Source organism: Melospiza melodia, chromosome 12 (genome assembly GCF_035770615.1).
Source record: "Melospiza melodia melodia isolate bMelMel2 chromosome 12, bMelMel2.pri, whole genome shotgun sequence".
NCBI lineage: Eukaryota > Metazoa > Chordata > Aves > Passeriformes > Passerellidae > Melospiza > Melospiza melodia.
In genome coordinates this window covers 27,613,830-27,632,557 of record NC_086205.1, presented here as the reverse complement: position 1 = coordinate 27,632,557, position 18,728 = coordinate 27,613,830, and the positions used below count along the sequence as shown (strand labels likewise).

Here is an 18,728-nt window from a genome sequence, read left to right as displayed (position 1 = left end):
AAAATAATGTCAGAAAAATGGGAAGAATATTCAGTATCCTGGGAAATTCAGAGGTATCCCTAGCTCCTGCCTGACTCCCCGGATCTCTCTTTTCTGTGGCAGACTCTGTTCTGGCACACTGGTGGTGGAAGCAGTCTGGGTGGAATAGGAACAGGCACAGGGGGAAGCCCAGGGGGTTTATGGGCAGCAGCTGGGAAGCTGTCACCAAGGAATTGGATTGCACTGAGAATCCCTGTCACGACTGGTCAGTGACCGGCCACTCTTGGACAGGCCAGCCCAGGGAGTCACAGGGATAGCAAGAGGCAGTGACAGCTCTAGAGAAAAATGGGGAGCAGCTATAATAATGAGTGTAGCTTCCAGAAGGCATTAATAGAAAAACCTTTCCTGACAAGAACCGAAATAGTCCAACAAAGTCAGTATTTGATTGAAGTAGACAAGATTTAGTTGAGTCTAAATCATACTTAATTACCAAAATTACATTACAGTGGATAGTTAACCTCTGCTCTGCCTTGTGCCTTTAATGTCCCTTTTCACCATGTTTCAGTACAAAGAAGGCTAAGTGAAGGGTAAATGAAGGGTAAATGAAACATCCTACATTTTATTTAGAACTGAGTGGCCACTCACAGGGAGCAGGAACATCTGTCAGTCCACCAGCAGTAAACACAGCCAACTGGAGAGTGTGGAACTGTGGTCAGCACAGGAACAGCAATTCCTTGTTCACTGCTGAGAACTTTGCTTGCTCTAGAACATCCCAGTACGCTCGAGCCTGTTCTAGACTGAGTACATTTGTGCCCTCCCTCCTGAGAGACAAGGAGCGAGGTGCAGAGCGTGCGCAAAGCATGTGCAGAGCGTGTGCAAAGCGTGTGCAGAGCGTGTGCAAAGCGTGTCTGTGTGCTGCAGCTGCCAGGATCCTGGAGAACATGGACCCCAGCGCCAGGCCCTGCCAGGACTTCTACCAGTACGCGTGCGGAGGGTGGCTCAAGAGGAACGTCATCCCCGAGACCAGCTCCCGTTACAGCAACTTTGACATTTTGAGAGACGAGCTGGAAGTTGTTCTCAAAGGTCAGTGCACTTTGGGGACTAAATAAAGTTTCTGCTTTGCCTTCCGTGTTATCCCGAGAAGTCGTGGTTTTCTAGCAAAGCTGAAAATACTGCCAGATATTGCAGGTTTTGTGTTTGGTTCAGGACAAATGTGCCCCAAAGGGTTTGCGTGGAGAAGGCTCTGGGAGTGTGCTGCTGCGTGTGACACTGGAGCAGGGCTGGGCAGACCTGCCCTGGCTGCTATCTGCAGATCAGACCAGCTGCAGTCCCCACCCTGAGCCTGCCCAGCGGCAGCACCTGGCAGGAGGAGGAGGAGGAGGGAGAGGGAGAGGTCTGTCTGTGTGCACATCAGCTGAAATGCTGCAAGCTGCTCCCTGGCAGCCCATGCCCTGCCTATCTGTGTTCCATCAGACAGCCCAAAGAGCAGGCTAGCTGTCTCCCTACCTGCCATATCAACAGTATCACATTCTTCACCATGCCTTTTCTCAGGTGAAAATAACAGAGTCCAAGAAGGCAGTCTGTACTCATGTAACACTCTCCAGCCCATTCTCTCCAGGCTAAATATCCTTTTTTTTTTTTTACTTTGCCTATCTCCTGGTTTTGCCAGCTGTATCTTCACACAACAGCCTGGCTGTTTAAAACCTGTCTCTGAGGAGTCAGAGCGCTTGTGTTTCCCCCAGGGACCCTACAGAGTTTTGTACTGGCTCTGTTCCACATCAGCACAGACTGCAGCCACTGCAGGGCCCTTCACCTGCAGAGCTTTCCCCTCTGCTGAAGGGCAGAGCCTCCCTGGGCTGGGCACGGAGCTCTCCTGGCACAGCCCTGCTCCCCAGAGCCTGCCAGCATGGAGCAGAGTGACCAGAATGGAACAGAGTGACCATGGCAGAGCAGGAGTGACCATGGCAGAGCAGGAGTGACCATGGCAGAGCAGGAGTGACCATGACAGAGTAGGAAAGACCCTGACAGAGCAGGAGTGACCATGGCAGAGCAGCAATGCCAATGACAAAGCAGCAGTGACCAGCACAGAGCAGCAGCGACCATGAGAGAGCAGCAATGACCATGACAGAGCAGAGTGACCAGCATGGAGCAGAGTGACCATGACAGAGCAGAGTGACCATGACAGAGCAGCAATGACCATGACAGAGCAGGAGTGACCATGACAGAGCAGCAATGACCATGACTCTCTGTGTGTGTTCCAGATGTCCTCGACACCCCCAGCACCAACGATATCCCAGCAGTGCAGAAGGCCAAAACCCTCTACAGGTCCTGCATAAATGAAAGTAAGTGTCCCCTGGGGCCATGGCCTGCAGATGCCCCAGCAGCACACACAGGGCAGGCAGGCAGCTGCGCCCGTGTCCCATTCTGTGCACCACTTCTCACATAACATCCTGTGTGAAAACTGAAATGTGTCTATTCTATAGAGCCCAGTCAGAATGTCAGCAGTAACACTGGGATTGTACCTCCTGCTTTACTGCCTTAGGTACTTTAGGTAACTCTTCAGTTACTACTTTGCTGCAGATATATAAACTCAAATCCTTTCCGTTAAATGGGAATTAACTTCTTTTGTAGAAACTAGCAGGGATGAGGTGAAAGCTGCCTGGCACACCAGGCTCTGCCACTAGAACAAAGAGCAGTGAAACAGTTTGCAGGGCTTCCTAAACCATATTTTTATAGTTTCTGTAATAGTACGAATACTTTTCAAAACTATTATTTCAAGCTATCTGCAGAGAAAGAAGAAAAGAGACAGTACTTCAATGTCATGGTCTCAAGGATCTGCATATGCTGTTTGTGACAGGAACATTTTTACATTAAATGTTAAAGCACAGTCATACATCACAGCAAACTGCTGCTGTGGTGATGGGGGAAACTGTTCTCAGCTTCACTTTTCTGAACTCATTATAATATATGTTATATATTATAACATTTGTGGGGTTTAAAATGTCATGGTAACTCATTTTATTTTTTCCAAAAGCTGCCATTGATCTCCGAGGTGGAAGTCCTCTAATTAGCTTATTGCCAAATGTGTCTGAGTGGCCTGTAGCAACAACTAACTGGGATGATTCCTATGGTAAGATAACCTGTGCTTACTTCCTTTTAGTTAAAATACCTGAATTATTTAATTTATTGCTTACTAAAAATAGAGACTGACTATACCTTCCATTTGCTTAGGTACTGCTTGGACAGCTGAGACAGCTATTGCACAGCTCAACTCCAGATATGGAAAAAAAGTCCTTATTAACTTTTTTGTTGGCACAGATGACAAAAATTCCACAGCACATATCATTCATGTAAGTCTGCCCGGGTGCCTTGTTGATCACACAAGTGCAGCAAATAACTGGAAGCACAGACATAAAAGTTGGCAAGGAGAAACATCAGGGATCTGGGTTTGACCTGAGCACTTTGTGTGAATTTGTGAGTCAGTGTGGTTTCCAGCTGACACTCTGGGTTCCACAGCTCCCTGAGCTGACAGCTTTGTTCTGTGTGCTCGGACACTGTCACTGCCAGGGAGACAGGAGCGGCAGAGACAGAAAGGTCATCTCTGAAACCTGAACATCAGCAGGGCAGGGGCTGCTGGCTGCTGGGAGGGAGCAGTGAGAGCAGCAAGGGCCGGTCCCTCCTGTCCGGGGTGGATGGAGCCTCAGGTGCAGGGAGTCCGGGGATGCAGGAGCTGCCCAGCTGCTCTCCGGGCTGTTCTGTCACCTGTGGGTCACCTGTTTGAGCACTGGTGCCACTGCCTTGCGCTGCTCAGCAGCAGGAGAAGAAAAAGATTGGAAAGAAAACCAAAAAGTTTAACGAGAATGAAAATAGTTAAAGGTGGGCCATTAAAAAGGGTGGGCGACAGGGTGAGAGAGGAACGCCCCTGTGGCCAGAACATCATCTGTCCAGTGAAGCCCCGGCACCTGCAGTTACCGAGGGACAGTGCAGGGCTCTGCCGTCTCCCTGAAGCATTTCTCTGTCTCTCTCTGCATTCACAGATCGACCAGCCGGGGCTGGGGCTGCCCTCCCGGGACTACTACGAGTGCACGGGTGCATACCAGGAGGTGAGGCACACACAGGGCCAGGGCTCCTGCTGCAGCCTGTGCTCCCCAGGCAGCTCCTTGGCTGTCGGGGACCTTTTGGAAGGAGATAAGCACGGAACAATTTGGCTTTGTTACAGAGCCTCACAGCCGGATCAAGAGCTGTCCCCTGAGTGCCAGGGCTGTATTTAGGCAGAACACGAGTGGCCATGGCCAGCCCTGTTGTGTCACTGCAGAAAGGAGGTCACCTCTGAGCTGTGACCTGCTGGCAGATGCTGCAGGTGAACTTCAACCAGGAATAGGCTTGGGAAGAAAGACAGAACATTCAGAACCAAAGAGACAACACTTTGCTGCATGAAAGATCTGAAAAGATCACAGTCTCCTGCAGCAACTGCTGAGCACAAACACAGCAGCAGAAGGATGTGATAGCCCAGAAATGGCTCAGAGACCTGAAACCTCGCATGGTCTCCTTTAATTCTTGTTTGCTCATTACTTGTGCGGGTCTCATTAACCTGTTAGCACTGACACTGTATCCCTGTTGCTAATCTTGGATGTGCTCTAAGTCCTTGAGAGCTGAAGGGTGTCTGTGCTGAAGTCATGGAGCTGAAACTGCTACCACAGTGACCTTTAATTAACCACATTCCTTCTGTGTAATCAAATGCAGAAGCTTGAGAAAGTGTGCAGGCCGTTTGGGCTTTGGAGGTATTTTGCTGATGTGCCAACAGTTAATGGTGATTACATTTAATTACAGATCACATGCTCATTAAGACAATCATTGCCATCTGAACTGCCCATTCCATGTGAGATGGCCTTTAGGAGCTGACTCACATTGCACACACTCTGTGCCTTCCATGTGAGTGTTAACTGCAGCACTGAGAGACAGTTCCTGTCCTCTGACCTACCTGAGTGTCAGCTGGGCGCTGCTGGAAAGCGGAGGAGGAAATACAGCTGGAAATCAGCATTATCTCTGCCCCCTGCCCCTTCCAGGGCTCTGTCCCCAGCTGCACTGCCCAGCCCACAGCCACAGCTGGAACCTGCCAGTGAGACAGCTTCAGAATCTTTTCCTCCCGTAAGATCCAGGATGGCTCTGCTCACGCAGGAGTGATTCCAATGTCTTAAGCTTCCACTGGAGTTGCTGACACTATTTATACAGTGCAGATGAAATTAGCTGATCTAGTTCTTTGCTACCTGACTTCAGAGCTGCACTTAGCAGAAAAATAAAGTCACTGATTGGTACCTAAAAACCTCTGTTAACTTTGAGGTAACAGCTATATTGAATTTCATTGTTACAGTGCTGGTATGCACTGACTTGCTGTAGCTCTCAGTGGTTTCATGGGCTTTTCTATTTCTGGAGTGATCTCTCCTGCTTCTAACTGGCACTGGGAGCCTTTTGGGCTGCTGAGCCCTGTCCCTGTTCTTGTCCCTGTCCCTGTCCCTGTGCCTGTCCCTGCTGGCAGCCCCAGTGGGCACAGCCTGGCAGGGAGGGTGCCCAGCAGGGCACAGGGAATGGCTGCTCACCTGCAGCTCTCATTAAACAGGTGTGTCCCCTGCCTCAGGAGCTGAACGTACCAAAATACTCCTATCGGTGAAGCTGATGGCATGCACACCTTATTAATCCTAGCTCTAATCACTGCTTTGGTAGGTTACATTGCACAAAACAGATTTGGTATTTGATAGCTGATCCAGCACTATGCATGTTGTTTTTTTTTTTTTTATTTGCATTGAAAAGGAATATTGAAAACAGCATTTCTGCTGATAGAAAAATGAGTGTGATTTAACAATGAGGAACTAGAATTACAAATAATAATGGAATTACAATAAACCAGAGGTTCCATAGAATACAATGACACCTTAAGATATTTGGCTGTGTGGCATTTCAGAGAATTTGCTGCGGTATTTACATTCTTACCATTACTGAACTCTTTAATGTTAGATTTCATGTAAATTGTCAGTAGTACACCTAACTCTGCATACAGCAATGTGAGTTCTGGCTGTTCCAAGGAGCACTGGGGGAGGTTCACAGCTTCTGGGAGAGCTTTTCCCACAAAGCCAATTCCCTTGGTTTATGTTCCTGGGAACACAGCTCTTTGGAAATGGTATTTTTGGAACTTGTAATTAAAGTGAGCTAGAAAAAACATGGGTGATGGTTTAAATATGGACATACAAATGTCTCATTCTAAATAATGAAAACAGTGCAGTCATTGGGAGTGTTCAGCTTTGAGCAGTGCTCCAGTTACCAGCAGTGCTCCATCAGGAAATGCTCACAGTTAAATTCTACTTGTGACCTAACAGTAATTCTGATAAAATTGACCTGTTTGAAGAAGGAATGAGAACTGTAGTTCGTAAAAATGAAGGTGAAATCCTGAAGATAATCAAGGTATGCTTTCCTTGGAAGAGTTTTATGTTTAAACTGTTCCTGTTTTTTCCTGCAGGCGTGTTCTGCCTATGTTGATTTCATGATTTCTGTAGCTAAACTAATCCGACAAGAAAGAAATCTTCCTGTCAATGAGAGTGACATTTCTGCACAAATGAGAAGAGTTATGGACCTGGAGAAAGAGATCGCCAATGTAAGAAAAACTTCTTTAAACTATCCTTTAAACAATTGACCTTTCCCACAATGCCTAAGGGAGCAGACAGTGCAGGGAGTGTTTAACCTCCCTGCTGCTGCTGTTCTGTGGGAGCAGAAATGCACAGAGCCTGTCACACCTGAGGGAGCAGCTGTGCCCTGGGAGGAGCAAGGGAAAGTATTGGAGGCAGCTGTTTTCCAAACAACAAAATGTTTATCCTGACCTGCTCACAGAAGGCCTGCAAGAGCAGAGAGAGACACATTGGGGCCTGGTTAATGTGGTTAGTGTGGTTTAGAGCGTGAGTTTTGGGAGATGCTGGGGCCTCTCCTCCCTTTGTCCCGTCTCCCTGTGGGCTGTTTGGATCCCAGAGCAGCAGATTCCCAGCCCTTGGCCTGCTGTGAGCACAAAGTCCTGTTTGTGCCGCACAAGCTGCTCCACAATGCTGATTGTTCCAAGGGCATTTTTTACCAAACACTGTTCTCCCTCAAAAGAAAGGGACAAAGGAAAAATAATATCATGAATTTGACTGTGGAGGGATAGCGAGGGTTTGAATGTGCACGGAGAAAACCAAAGGCATTCATGAGCAAACCATGGCTTATTATTATTAACCATTGCAGCAGGACCTGAAGCTGAGGATGACCATGAAACAGGCTGAATACATATTTTATAGCTTCAGCTATTTCTGAAGTTACACTGATAGTAAGGTCTCATACTTGGGAAAACCATTTATGTAAACTAAACCCATCTGACTTGGATTTCCTTCATTTTCATGAGAAACACACCTCTGGGCTTGGATCAGAGATGGGCAATTATTATCAAAAAGGGAATTCCTCAAAGACAGGCTTTGAAGAGCAGGATGAGAGGAGCTCCTGCCTGCAGTGTCCCTGCTGTGGTGGGGTCCAGCTGGTGCCACTGCCTAAAAGGGATTTTAACCTTCCATCCAAACTCAGCATCTGCCTCAGTGTGACTGAAGAGAGCTGGCATTGTGCTCTTGGGAGTTTGTTTAAAAAACACAGAAAACCCCCACTGAATACACAATAGAATAGGGAAGAGGAAGCGGAAGGGAAGGATAAAAGGAGGCTTGGCATAACTCATTTTTCAAAGCACTTTAAAAGGGTGAAATCTGCTGCTGTGGATGCAGATGTTGAACTCAGCAGTGCAAAGTGCCAGTGCCCAGAGCAGCACAGAGCTGTGTGAGCTGGGGCTGTGGGTCACAAAGAGCACACAGGGCAGCAGTGCACCCTGAGCAGAACCAAAACTCCTGGGAACTCACTCAATACACTCAGTGATTCTCTCCTGATTAACTCTGACAGGCAACAACAAAATCTGAAGACAGAAATGACCCACTTCTGCTGTACAACAAAATGACCTTGGCACAACTCCAAAAGAACTTCTCACTGGTAATCAATCGTAAGGTGAGTGATCAATAACCTGGTATTTAACCTCCAATTTATCACTGATGGGATTAAACAATGAAGCCTGGAATTTTTTTTCTGTTAAAGACATATTTGCAATTGAACAGGATCCCTGATGGGCACAGTCTTTCTTGCTCTTCTGATGACACTGAACTTTATGCACATTCTGTACCCACTGCTTCTCCTGAAGGCACATCTTCCCATCGGCCTCACATAAAAAGGTGGAAAAGTACAAAGGGAAAAACCATTTCCAGTGGGAGGTGTCTCTGCCCATGGCAGGGGGTTGGAAATAGATGATCTTTCAGATCCCTCCCGACCCAAACCACTCTGTGGTTCTCTGATCTGTTCCTTGTCCCCATGGGTTCGTGGCCCAGGACTGGAGTCCAGCCTGCAGCCACCAGCTGCCTCAGGGATGTTTAGTGAATACTCAGCCCCATCTGTTTGTCCAGAGCTGCAAATTCAGAACAAGAACCCGGTTTGCCCAGCATTGCCTCTGTCGTTACTGCTCGCAGGGCAGGCAGCAAGGAGCCCAGGCTGCCAGGGCCACGAAATGGGGCAGCTCTGCACATCCCTCCCAGTGCAGCTGCCCCAGGATGGGCCAGCTCTGCTCCCACCCTGAGCCCTGTGCTGTTTGTTTAACCCACGGCACCGGAGAGCAGCTGAGAGCCAGCCCAAGCTCTGCCAGCACAGCTCTGTCTCCCCAGGAACACGATGTCGCACTGAACGTGGGCAGGTTTTGTCCTCATGACTTTTATTGAGGTTTGTGAGGCCAGTGAGGTGCCATGAAGCACTGTTATTCCTGGCTCTTGTTCATATTCACTGCAGTTTTATTGACTTTAATTCTCTGACAGTTCCCTCCTGCCTGGTTTAATTGGTTTCATAATTCACTGTCTCCCACAGGTGTAGTTGGTTACCATTACAGTCATCCTGTCAGAAAACAACAACTCCTGTCACAGAATGGCATTGCCCTGGTTATTATTAGTGCCTGGGGGGTGCTGCAGATCAGCACTAATTTAAATTTATTCCAAAATGCTCAAAAGACACTTGATGGGAGCTGGTAGTGTTGCAAAGTCTAAGGATAGAACAGCAATTATTCCCAAGATTAGCCTGGAGTTTGGTGCTTCTCTCCCAGACCTGCAGTGACTGCTCCTGAAAGCTCATCTGCTCTCTCCTCAGCTACTTCCACTTGCCTGATGGAAGACATTACCTCTTCCAATAAACCTTTCCAAAGACACAGGCAGGGAACAATCACCGACACTTTTTAAAGTAATAGGCAGAACAGAAACTTTAAAAATTAAAAACAAAATTGTGCTGGTTTGAAATCAAAGCAATTTCTCTACCCTTTCTGCCAAACACCCCCCTATGTTAACAACATTTCTAGAGCTATAAATGATCTCAGGCCAGCTATTATTACAATGACCCTGTTTATAAGTAGTGCAAATATTGAGGAAACTAAAGGCAGACCAGCTGTGTCATGCAAACATACTTAAACTGTTTACGATGGAACCATATCATAATGCATATTGATTTTCCAGGACTTCAACTGGTCAGAATTCATAAATGCCATCATGTCAACTGTGCAAATCAACGTTGACAACACGGAACACGTCATTGTTTATGACCCTGACTACCTGCTCAACCTCAGGTCTATTCTTGAAAAATACTCTTCCAGGTAGGTGTGGTATTTGCATTTTCTTTCCAGAAAACTTCAAAAGCCTCAGAACATCACCAGCTTATTATGGTTGTTGTGTAAAACAGAGACCTTCAGAATTACATGGCTTGGAGATTCGTCATGGACCTTGTCAACAGCCTCAGCAGGGACTACAAGGACACGAGGAATGCTTTCCGTAAGGTGCAGAAATTCACCTCTCCCTAACTTCTAATGATGGCTTTTGTGAGCCACAAAAGATAGAGTTTTTTTATGTAGGTGTAGTATATAAATATTTAATGTATTTTGGATTTTGCACACAAAAGCCAGATGTGTTTGCTCTGCTGGAGCGTATCTATAATTTATGGGATTTATGCCTGATAGCTGAGTGGATTTGAAAGCACTGCTCTGGTACCTGGTCTCTTGTTTTTCTGAATCTAATTTAATCCCCATTTTGGTATCAGAACAGCCCCATTTATTTGCACGGGATTACAGTTCTGAGTGACTCGCTAGAAGCTCCTCATCATCCAGGGGAATATATTCAAGGCAAACCTTATGGACCCAATCTTGGTTTCCAGTCATTCAATCCTGCTGACAGCTTAGTGCTTTTAAGGAAATGCTGAGCAATTTCAGCAACTGGGCATGGAAGTTCTCTGTATTCCCACAGCAGAACTTATTCCTCTGTAAGAGTTTTCATGGTGATCCTAGTTAGAGAGTGAGTCCAGCTAAATGCCCTGGATGGGTACGGACTGGGTGTGGGCATGGAGGTGGAGGAGGCCCTGTTTAGCCCTGTTTGCCCTGCTGTGTGTCTCCTGTTTCGCCCTGTTTAGCCCAGTTTAGCCCTGCTGTGTGTCTCCTGTTTATCCCTGTTTATCCCTGTTTATCCCTTTTATCCCTGTTTAGCCCTGTTTGCCTGCTGTGTGTCTCCTGTTTAGCCCTGTTAGCCCTGTTTTGCCCTGTTTAGCCCTGTTTGCCCTGCTAGCCCGGTTTATCCCTGTTTAGCCCTGTTCAGCCCTGTTCAGCCCTGTTCAGCCCTGTTTGCCCTGTTTTATCCCTGTTCAGCCATGTTCAGCCCTGTTTATCCCTGTTCAGCCCCGTTCAGCCCCTTTCAGCCCTGTTTATCCCTGTTCAGCCCTGTTTAGCCCCGTTTATCCCTGTTTATCCCTGTTCAGCCCTGTTTATCCCTGTTCAGCCCTGTTCAGCCCTGTTTATCCCTGTTCAGCCCTGTTCAGCCCTGTTTATCCCTATTTATCCCTGTTCAGCCCCGTTTATCCCTGTTCAGCCCTGTTCAGCCCCGTTCAGCCCCATTCAGCCCTGTTCATCCCTGTTCAGCCCTGTTTATCCCTGTTCAGCCCCGTTCAGCCCCGTTTATCCCTGTTCAGCCCCGTTCAGCCCTGTTTAGCCCCGTTTATCCCTGTTTATCCCTGTTTAGCCCTGTTTATCCCTGTTCAGCCCTGTTCAGCCCCGTTTATCCCTGTTCAGCCCCGTTTATCCCTGTTCAGCCCTGTTCATCCCTGTTCAGCCCTGTTTATCCCCGTTCAGCCCCATTCAGCCCTGTTCATCCCTGTTCAGCCCTGTTTATCCCTGTTCAGCCCCGTTCAGCCCCGTTTATCCCTGTTCAGCCCCGTTCAGCCCTGTTCAGCCCTGTTTAGCCCCGTTTATCCCTGTTTATCCCTGTTCAGCCCCGTTCAGCCCTGTTCAGCCCTGTTCAGCCCTGTTCAGCCCCGTTTATCCCTGTTCAGCCCCGTTTATCCCTGTTCAGCCCTGTTTATCCCTGTTCAGCCCTGTTTATCCCTGTTTATCCCTGTTCAGCCCCGTTCAGCCCCATTCAGCCCTGTTCAGCCCCGTTCAGCCCCGTTCAGCCCCGTTTATCCCTGTTCAGCCCCGTTCAGCCCTGTTTATCCCTGTTCAGCCCTGTTTATCCCTGTTCAGCCCCGTTCAGCCCCGTTTATCCCTGTTCGGCCCCGTTGAGCCCCGCTGTGTGTCCCGCAGGCGCTCTATGGCACCACCTCCGAGAGCGCCGTGTGGCGCCGCTGCGCCAACTACGTCAACGGGAACATGGAGAGCGCCGTGGGCCGGCTCTACGTGGAGGAGGCCTTTGCTGGGGACAGCAAGCACGTGGTGAGGCCCTCAGCCCTCAGCCCTCAGCCTGAGCCTGTCACCCCGATTCTTTAATGTTTTCCAAGCCTTCTGGTGCTTACGTTCTCGTAACGAGGTTTCTCGCACACTTTCTGTCAGTAACTCGTTGTTTCGCGGTCTTTTACGGAAGAAAGGAGTTCGTTAGACTGTTGGTTTGTCCAGTGTCACTGGAGAGGTGGCACTGTCACCCTCCAACCCACTGTCACTTTTAGAAATCGATAAATGTTAGAGTCAGAAGATAAACTTCCCTTTTCTCACCTTGAGAACAGTGGTGTGTGCACTCGTGTTGTTTTGTGTCCTCTAGTGACACGAGTGCACTCCATCAGGGGCACTAAGTATTTAACAATACTCTGTATTTAGTATTTTAAAGTATTTAACAATACTCTGTCTAGTCTTTTATCCAGTTTTCACAGGAGAAGGTACCTTCATCACCACCATGAGTAACAGGAGTCTCCTTGAGCCAGGTCTCATAAGCTCTTGGGAGTCTGTTACTCACCTGAAATAGCTCAGCTACCTTTGGTGGCACAAAAACAGCAGGATAGCTTCTGTTGCAGTGTTAGAAACAAAAAGATTTAATAAAAGGCAAAATAACAAACAAACAAAAAAAAAAAAAACAAGCCAAGTGCAAGAGGTTTCTGCTCCTAGTAAAACACCTCAGAAAAGTAATTAGTTTCTTTGTTCTCTTCTTTTTTCTAGTAAATTGCCTAAGCAAGACTTTTTAGCTTCTGTCCAATTAGCTATCCTTAAGTTTGATGTCCCTTAAGCCTATAAAGTAGCTTTTTCACCTAATCGAGGAAAGAAACTTCTAAGCTTCTTTCCTTTTTAAAAAGACAAAGAATAGTTAATGTGTCAACAAAAAGCACATTCCTATAGGCATGCACTTCCCGACACAGCTTTGGTTGCAATTTCTATTACAGCCTAATCAAGGTGGGCTTGATTTTCAAGTTTTTTATTGGAATGCTAATAATGGTTATTCCAAAGGTTTAAAACTGCAGGTTTTTATCAGAGCACAGTGCGAAATGTGGGGTTATTCCAAAGGTTTAAAACTGCAGGTTTTTATCAAAGCACAGTGTGAAATGTGGGGTTATTCCAGAGGTTTAAAACTGCAGGTTTTTCCCAGAGCACAGTGTGAAATGTGGGGTTATTCCAGAGGTTTAAAACTGCAGGTTTTTCCCAGAGCACAGTGTGAAATGTGGGGTTTGCAGGTGCTCAGCTGCAGGAGGGAGGAGCCCTGCCTGCTCCCTGGGCCAGGTGCATGGGCAGCCGTGCAGGAGCATCCTCACACCCCAGAGCTGCCCTCGCTGGCACCAGCAGCCACTGCTGTCCTCTGAGAGTCCTGTCCTATGAATAAATAAATAACCATTTACCAATAAATAATAATAATTTACCAATAACCAACAACAATTGGTGATTTCTGCTCACCCCCAGCCACGCAGAAAATTCCAGAACAGACCCCTTAGCTGACTGTGATCACCGCTGGAATCCTGGTGTGAAACCACCCATTTTTGGGCTTGGCACAAACACAGTGATTCCCTCAGATGCACAACAGCCAGCAGGGCAATGTCCATCAGGTTTTGGTAACCTGCATGGCTGAACTGCATTGCCCACCCTCTTACTCTGTGGGTTTGTAACATTCTGGTGTTTTTCCAGGTTGAAGAAATGATTGCAGATATTCGTGATGTTTTTATAAAAACCTTAGATGAACTTTCCTGGATGGATGCGGAGACCAAAAAGAGAGCAGAACAAAAAGTAAGTTCTGTCTGAAATATTGGTAATGTGTAGTTCTATAAAAATTGGTATTTCAATTGCTTGTCCTGACAAAAAATAAGCAGTAACTTCTATATTATGATACCAACAAATTTATAGTTATATAGGCACAGCAGTTTAGGATTCCAAGGGAAGAGCCTCTGGAGATATGCACACAAAATAGGAAAAATCTGCATACAAGATTAAGACCTTTCAGGCAAATCAGTGATTAAGGAGCTAGATAATGAATATCTACAGGAAAACAATACTGAAAATGAGAAGGAATGATTTCTGGTGACTTGACCAGCTATTAGGCAGAACGGGATAAAACCCATAAACTTATGCTTTCAGTGAATAAAAAATTTAAACAAAATCTATATATAATTAACATCCTGCAGTTTCTGCAGTGGCTTCCATATTGCCTTCTTATGTAATTTATTATTTAAAGCATGGCTGGATTTGCTATGGATATCAAATTCCCTTGTCCCTAGGCAAGAGCAATTAAAGAGAGGATTGGTTATCCGGATGAGATCGTGACAGATGATGACAAGCTCAACAGTGAGTACCAGGAGGTAAGTTTGCACAACAGGCAGGGGGATTGGAAAAGGGTTTTCAGAGAGGAAAAGGGTCGTTTGCTTTCCCACTGACCCCTGTGTGCCCAGCTGCAGGGGGAAGGGAGAAGGGATGACCAGGTAGGTATGGATGTGGCACGAGATGTGACACACAGATGTGACACGCAGATGTGACATGAGATGTGCCGCACAGATGTGCCGCACAGATGTGACACGAGATGTGACACGAGATGTGACACAAGATGTGACACACAGATGTGACACAAGATGTGCCGCACAGATGTGCCGCACAGATGTGACACACAGATGTGACACACAGATGTGACACACAGATGTGACATGAGATGTGCCGCACAGATGTGCCGCACAGATATGCCTGTCTCTGGTGGCATTCCAAGGACACATCCACATTCTGCTGGGCCATGTGAGGCCACGCACGGAGCCAGGGCAGCATTGCAGGGGCACAGACTGGCCCAGCCCTGGGGCAGAGCCTGCCCAGGCACGGAGCTGGCTCTGCTCTGTCTGGGGTGGAGCTGCTCCTCTCCAAACTGGCAGCTGCTGGTTAAGGGCAACACTAGGAATTGCTGAACTCCACTCAAAATATGTCTGGAAAGAGAGAATGAAGAGCTCTGGGAAAAGTACCCAGCTGCCAACATAGATCCAGCTACAATATCAACTCTGTGGTGTAGCAGAGCTCTGCAAACCAAGGTCTAATTGTAGATCAAAAAATATTCTTAGAAATGTGTTGTTTAGCTCATCATACTTAAGACTAGATTTTCCTGATCCGTGTGTCTTTAACACCACCACTAGCTCCTCTTCTCCTTTTCTTTTTAGTTGAACTACAAAGAAGAAGAATACTTTGAAAACATTATCCAAAATTTAGTATTTACCCAGAAGAAAAGGTTGAAAAAGCTTAGAGAAAAGGTGGACAAAGAGGAGTAAGTATTTAATAATAGTCTGTCTAGTCTTTTATCCCGTTTTCACAGGAGAAGGTACCTTCCAACTTCAAATATTATGTGATTCTCTTACACAGTTCCTAGGCTTATTCTAGCAATCATTAACCTTGCCATTAACAATTGAAATACTAACGTTTATTCTTCTGGTGTTGCCAGGTGGATAAGTGGAGCTGCTGTTGTCAATGCTTTTTACTCAGCAAGTAGGAATCAGATAGGTAAGGTTTACCTATTTTTAATATATGTATGTATGAACTTTTAAAATCAGGAAGCGAAACCATCTTGATGTAACAGATTTGAGTATAAAGATTCCTCATGTCAGCCTACCCAGCACCATCCATGGGAATGCAAAGCCCTGTCCATTCTGGCTGAGGATTAGAACCACATGGAGGCCCCAAGGCTTGTGAGCCATCCCAGCCCCCTTCACAGGGCTGCGAGGCTCCCCAGAGTCACGAAACATTTCACAACATTAATTATGCATCTCAATATTTCTGTCACGTCCATTCTGCAGAGAGTGTTTGAATTTTAGTCATCCGAGTGTCACAGACTGCAGTGTCCTTTCTAGGCCATCACTGAGTACTGTGATCCACCCTAACTCCTGAAAACAAGTCCAAGGAAATGGAAAAGCCTTGTCCTGCAGGGCTCTGCACAGAAATGAAACAAGATTGTTTCTTGATGTGAGCATTTAGCTCTTGACTAAACAGTTAACACAAAAACTTCCAGAAGGCTTTGTTTAAAATAGCTTTGTTCAGTAATTTGTAGGAAAGGAATCATGATATGGAAGACTGAAACTGGTGACTGGCAGTTAATGTGAGTCATAAATTCTTACCTCATCCTTCAACTATGGCATGCACAGGATAATTAAAGCAGTCTGATCTTTAGAGTGATGTCTGAATTAGAACTAGACTTTAAAAAACCCTCCGAAGAGCAGCTCTGTGCATGGTGTGTGGGGAACCTGGGGCTCTGTGGCTCCATCTGGGTGAGGTGTGACCTGCTCTGCTCCATCAGCAGTTCAGACCATCTGTGCTCCTTGATAACAGATAGGACAGTGGGGCATCCATTCCACAGAAAACCAGCACTGGGATTGTGCTATCAGCTCACTGCTGATACCATCCATGCTCCCTGATAACAGATAGAACAGTGGGACATCCATTCCACAGCAAACTGGCACTGGGATTGTGCTAGCTATCAGCTCACTGCTGATACCATCCATGCTCCCTGATAACAGATAGAGCAGTGGGACATCCATTCCACAGCAAACTGGCACTGGGATTGTGCTAGCTATCAGCTCACTGCTGATACCATCCATGCTCCTTGATAACAGATAGAGCAGTGGGGCATCCATTCCACAGCAAACTGGCACTGGGATTGTGCTAGAGGAGCCCAAGGTGGCTCCTCTCACTGCTGATACCATCTTTGCTCCCTGATAACAGATAGAACATCTATTCCTCAGCAAATGAGCACTGCACTGGGATTGCTGTGGCAGCAGCTCTAGAGGTGGCTCCTCTCACTGCTGATACCATCTGTGCTCCCTGATAACAGATAGGACAGTGGGGCATCCATTCCACAGCAAACCGGCACTGGGATTGTGCTAGCTATCAGCTCACTGCTGATACCATCCATGCTCCCTGATAAGAGATAGAACAGTGGGACATCCATTCCACAGCAAACCAGCACTGCACTGGGGTTGCTGTGGCAGCAGCCTGCACACACAGCACAACTGGCTCATTTCTAACCTCTTTGTTATTTTCTGGCTTTCCCATGGCTCTTTCTCGTCCTGAAAGAAAGCCCTGGAGCTGAACTGGATTTATACTGAAATGCAAGAAGTATCAATCTTCTTCCTTTAGCTGTATGAGGACTGTCACCCAATTCCTTCTGCCTGCTTAAGCTGTGTAGAGCTACATCCACCTCCTTCTCAGGGAGAATTAAAACTTCATATTGCAGGGGCAGCAGGGAGACAGGAGAAGACCTTCAAATACTAAGTGGAACTGAATATTTTATAGCATTTTATTACTCTTAATTTATAAAAAGATCAGAATTGCGACATGGTTTCTTTTTAAATGAATTGTTTTGTAGAAGAAGCCTAGAAAAATGAGCAGAGAAGTGGGTAAATGGAACTGCTTTGTTCCAGTTCTTTTATTGACAGCTTGGCCTATTTTTATTGATTCCAGTGGGAGTTACTTGTATTTTCAAGGGAAGAATAAATTCCTGTCTCCGAGATTGATTTGTGATGGAATGATCAAATAATCTATTCTTCTTGGGGGACACCCTCCCACTTCTCACAATGTTGTGAGGTTTGTTTAATGATGAGACTGAAGTCTGTGAATGCTAAGTGATGTAAATTGGAGCAAACTGCTTTTTCCTGCAGAGCAGAGGCGTAACAAAGCACAAGCTGGTCATGGTGTTGGAAGTGTCTGAAGAGGGGGGTGGTCCTGCTGCTCTGTTGCTCCTGTCCCACAGCATTCCCACATGCCAGTCACTTGTTGGGACATCTGAGAGGATGGGATGGTTTGGGTTGAGCCCGTGACAGTGGTCTGGCCCCACTGTGCCTGCAGGGTGACAGGGCAGGGCCTTGCCTGTGCTGTGCCTTCCTCTTCAGTGTTAACTGTTGTGACGGTGCTCACAGGGGCTCTTGGATGAGGGGAGAGACGAGGATCTGGCTCTGTGTTTCAGAAGGCTGATTTATTATTTTATTAAATATATTATATTAAAACTATACTAAAAGAATAGAAGAAAAGGTTTCATCAGAAGGCTAGATAAAAATAGAATAGAAAAGAATGATAACAAACCAACATGAGCCCAATCCCAGATGCACCTGTTGCATTCCACAGCAGCAGATAACCATTGTTTGCATTTTGTTCCTGAGGCCTCTCAGCCTCTCAGGAGGAGAAATCCTGAGGAAAGGACTTTTCATAAAAGATGTCTGCGACAAACGGTGCTTGCTTTGCAGTGTTCCCTGCGGGCATTCTGCAGCCCCCTTTCTTCAGTGCCGCCCAGCCCCGGTCCCTGAACTACGGCGGCATCGGGATGGTCATCGGGCACGAGATCACGCACGGCTTCGACGACAACGGTGAGCGCGGCTGCCCGGGCAGAGCCCAGAGAGCAGGGCGTGTGACATGCACGCTTACGGGGTGTGTGACACACTTACAGGGTGTGTGACACGGTCACAGGGTGTGTGACACTCTTACAGAGTGTGTGACCTGCTTACAGGGTGTGTGACACGCTTACAGGGCGTGTGACATGCACGCTTACAGGGCATGTGACACAATTACAGGGCGTGTGACACACTTATAGGGCATGTGACACACTTACAGGGTGTGTGACACACTTACAGGGTGTGTGACACGCTCACAGGGTGTGTGACACACTTACAGGGCGTGTGACACACTTACAGAGTGTGTGACACACTTACAGGGTGTGTGACACGCTCACAGGGTGTGTGACACGCTCACAGGGTGTCTGTCCTGCTTACAGGGTGTGTGACACACTCCAGGGTGTGTGACATGCCTGAGGGTGTCTGTCCTGCTTACAGGGCGTGTGACACGCTTACAGGGTGTGTGACACGCTTACAGAGTGTGTGACCTGCTTACAGGGTGTGTGACACGCTCCAGGGTGTGTGACACGCTTTAC

At 47.0% G+C, this 18,728-nt stretch overlaps 1 protein-coding gene across 3 annotated transcripts in view; it reads left to right on the top strand.

Moving 5' to 3' along the window:
- MME (membrane metalloendopeptidase) overlaps positions 1-18,728 on the top strand; it is a 34,723-nt gene that overhangs the window by 8,272 nt on the left and 7,723 nt on the right. For all 3 annotated transcript variants that reach the window (XM_063167461.1, XM_063167460.1, XM_063167459.1), the window contains exons 4-18: positions 901-1,062; positions 2,241-2,321; positions 3,014-3,109; positions 3,211-3,329; positions 4,017-4,082; positions 6,491-6,625; positions 7,939-8,040; positions 9,576-9,712; positions 9,799-9,892; positions 11,681-11,809; positions 13,478-13,576; positions 14,065-14,145; positions 14,980-15,083; positions 15,258-15,316; positions 18,049-18,168. In XM_063167461.1, the coding sequence (XP_063023531.1) occupies positions 901-1,062; positions 2,241-2,321; positions 3,014-3,109; positions 3,211-3,329; positions 4,017-4,082; positions 6,491-6,625; positions 7,939-8,040; positions 9,576-9,712; positions 9,799-9,892; positions 11,681-11,809; positions 13,478-13,576; positions 14,065-14,145; positions 14,980-15,083; positions 15,258-15,316; positions 18,049-18,168 (1,584 nt within the window). The remainder of the gene's footprint in view (positions 1-900; positions 1,063-2,240; positions 2,322-3,013; positions 3,110-3,210; positions 3,330-4,016; positions 4,083-6,490; positions 6,626-7,938; positions 8,041-9,575; positions 9,713-9,798; positions 9,893-11,680; positions 11,810-13,477; positions 13,577-14,064; positions 14,146-14,979; positions 15,084-15,257; positions 15,317-18,048; positions 18,169-18,728) is intronic.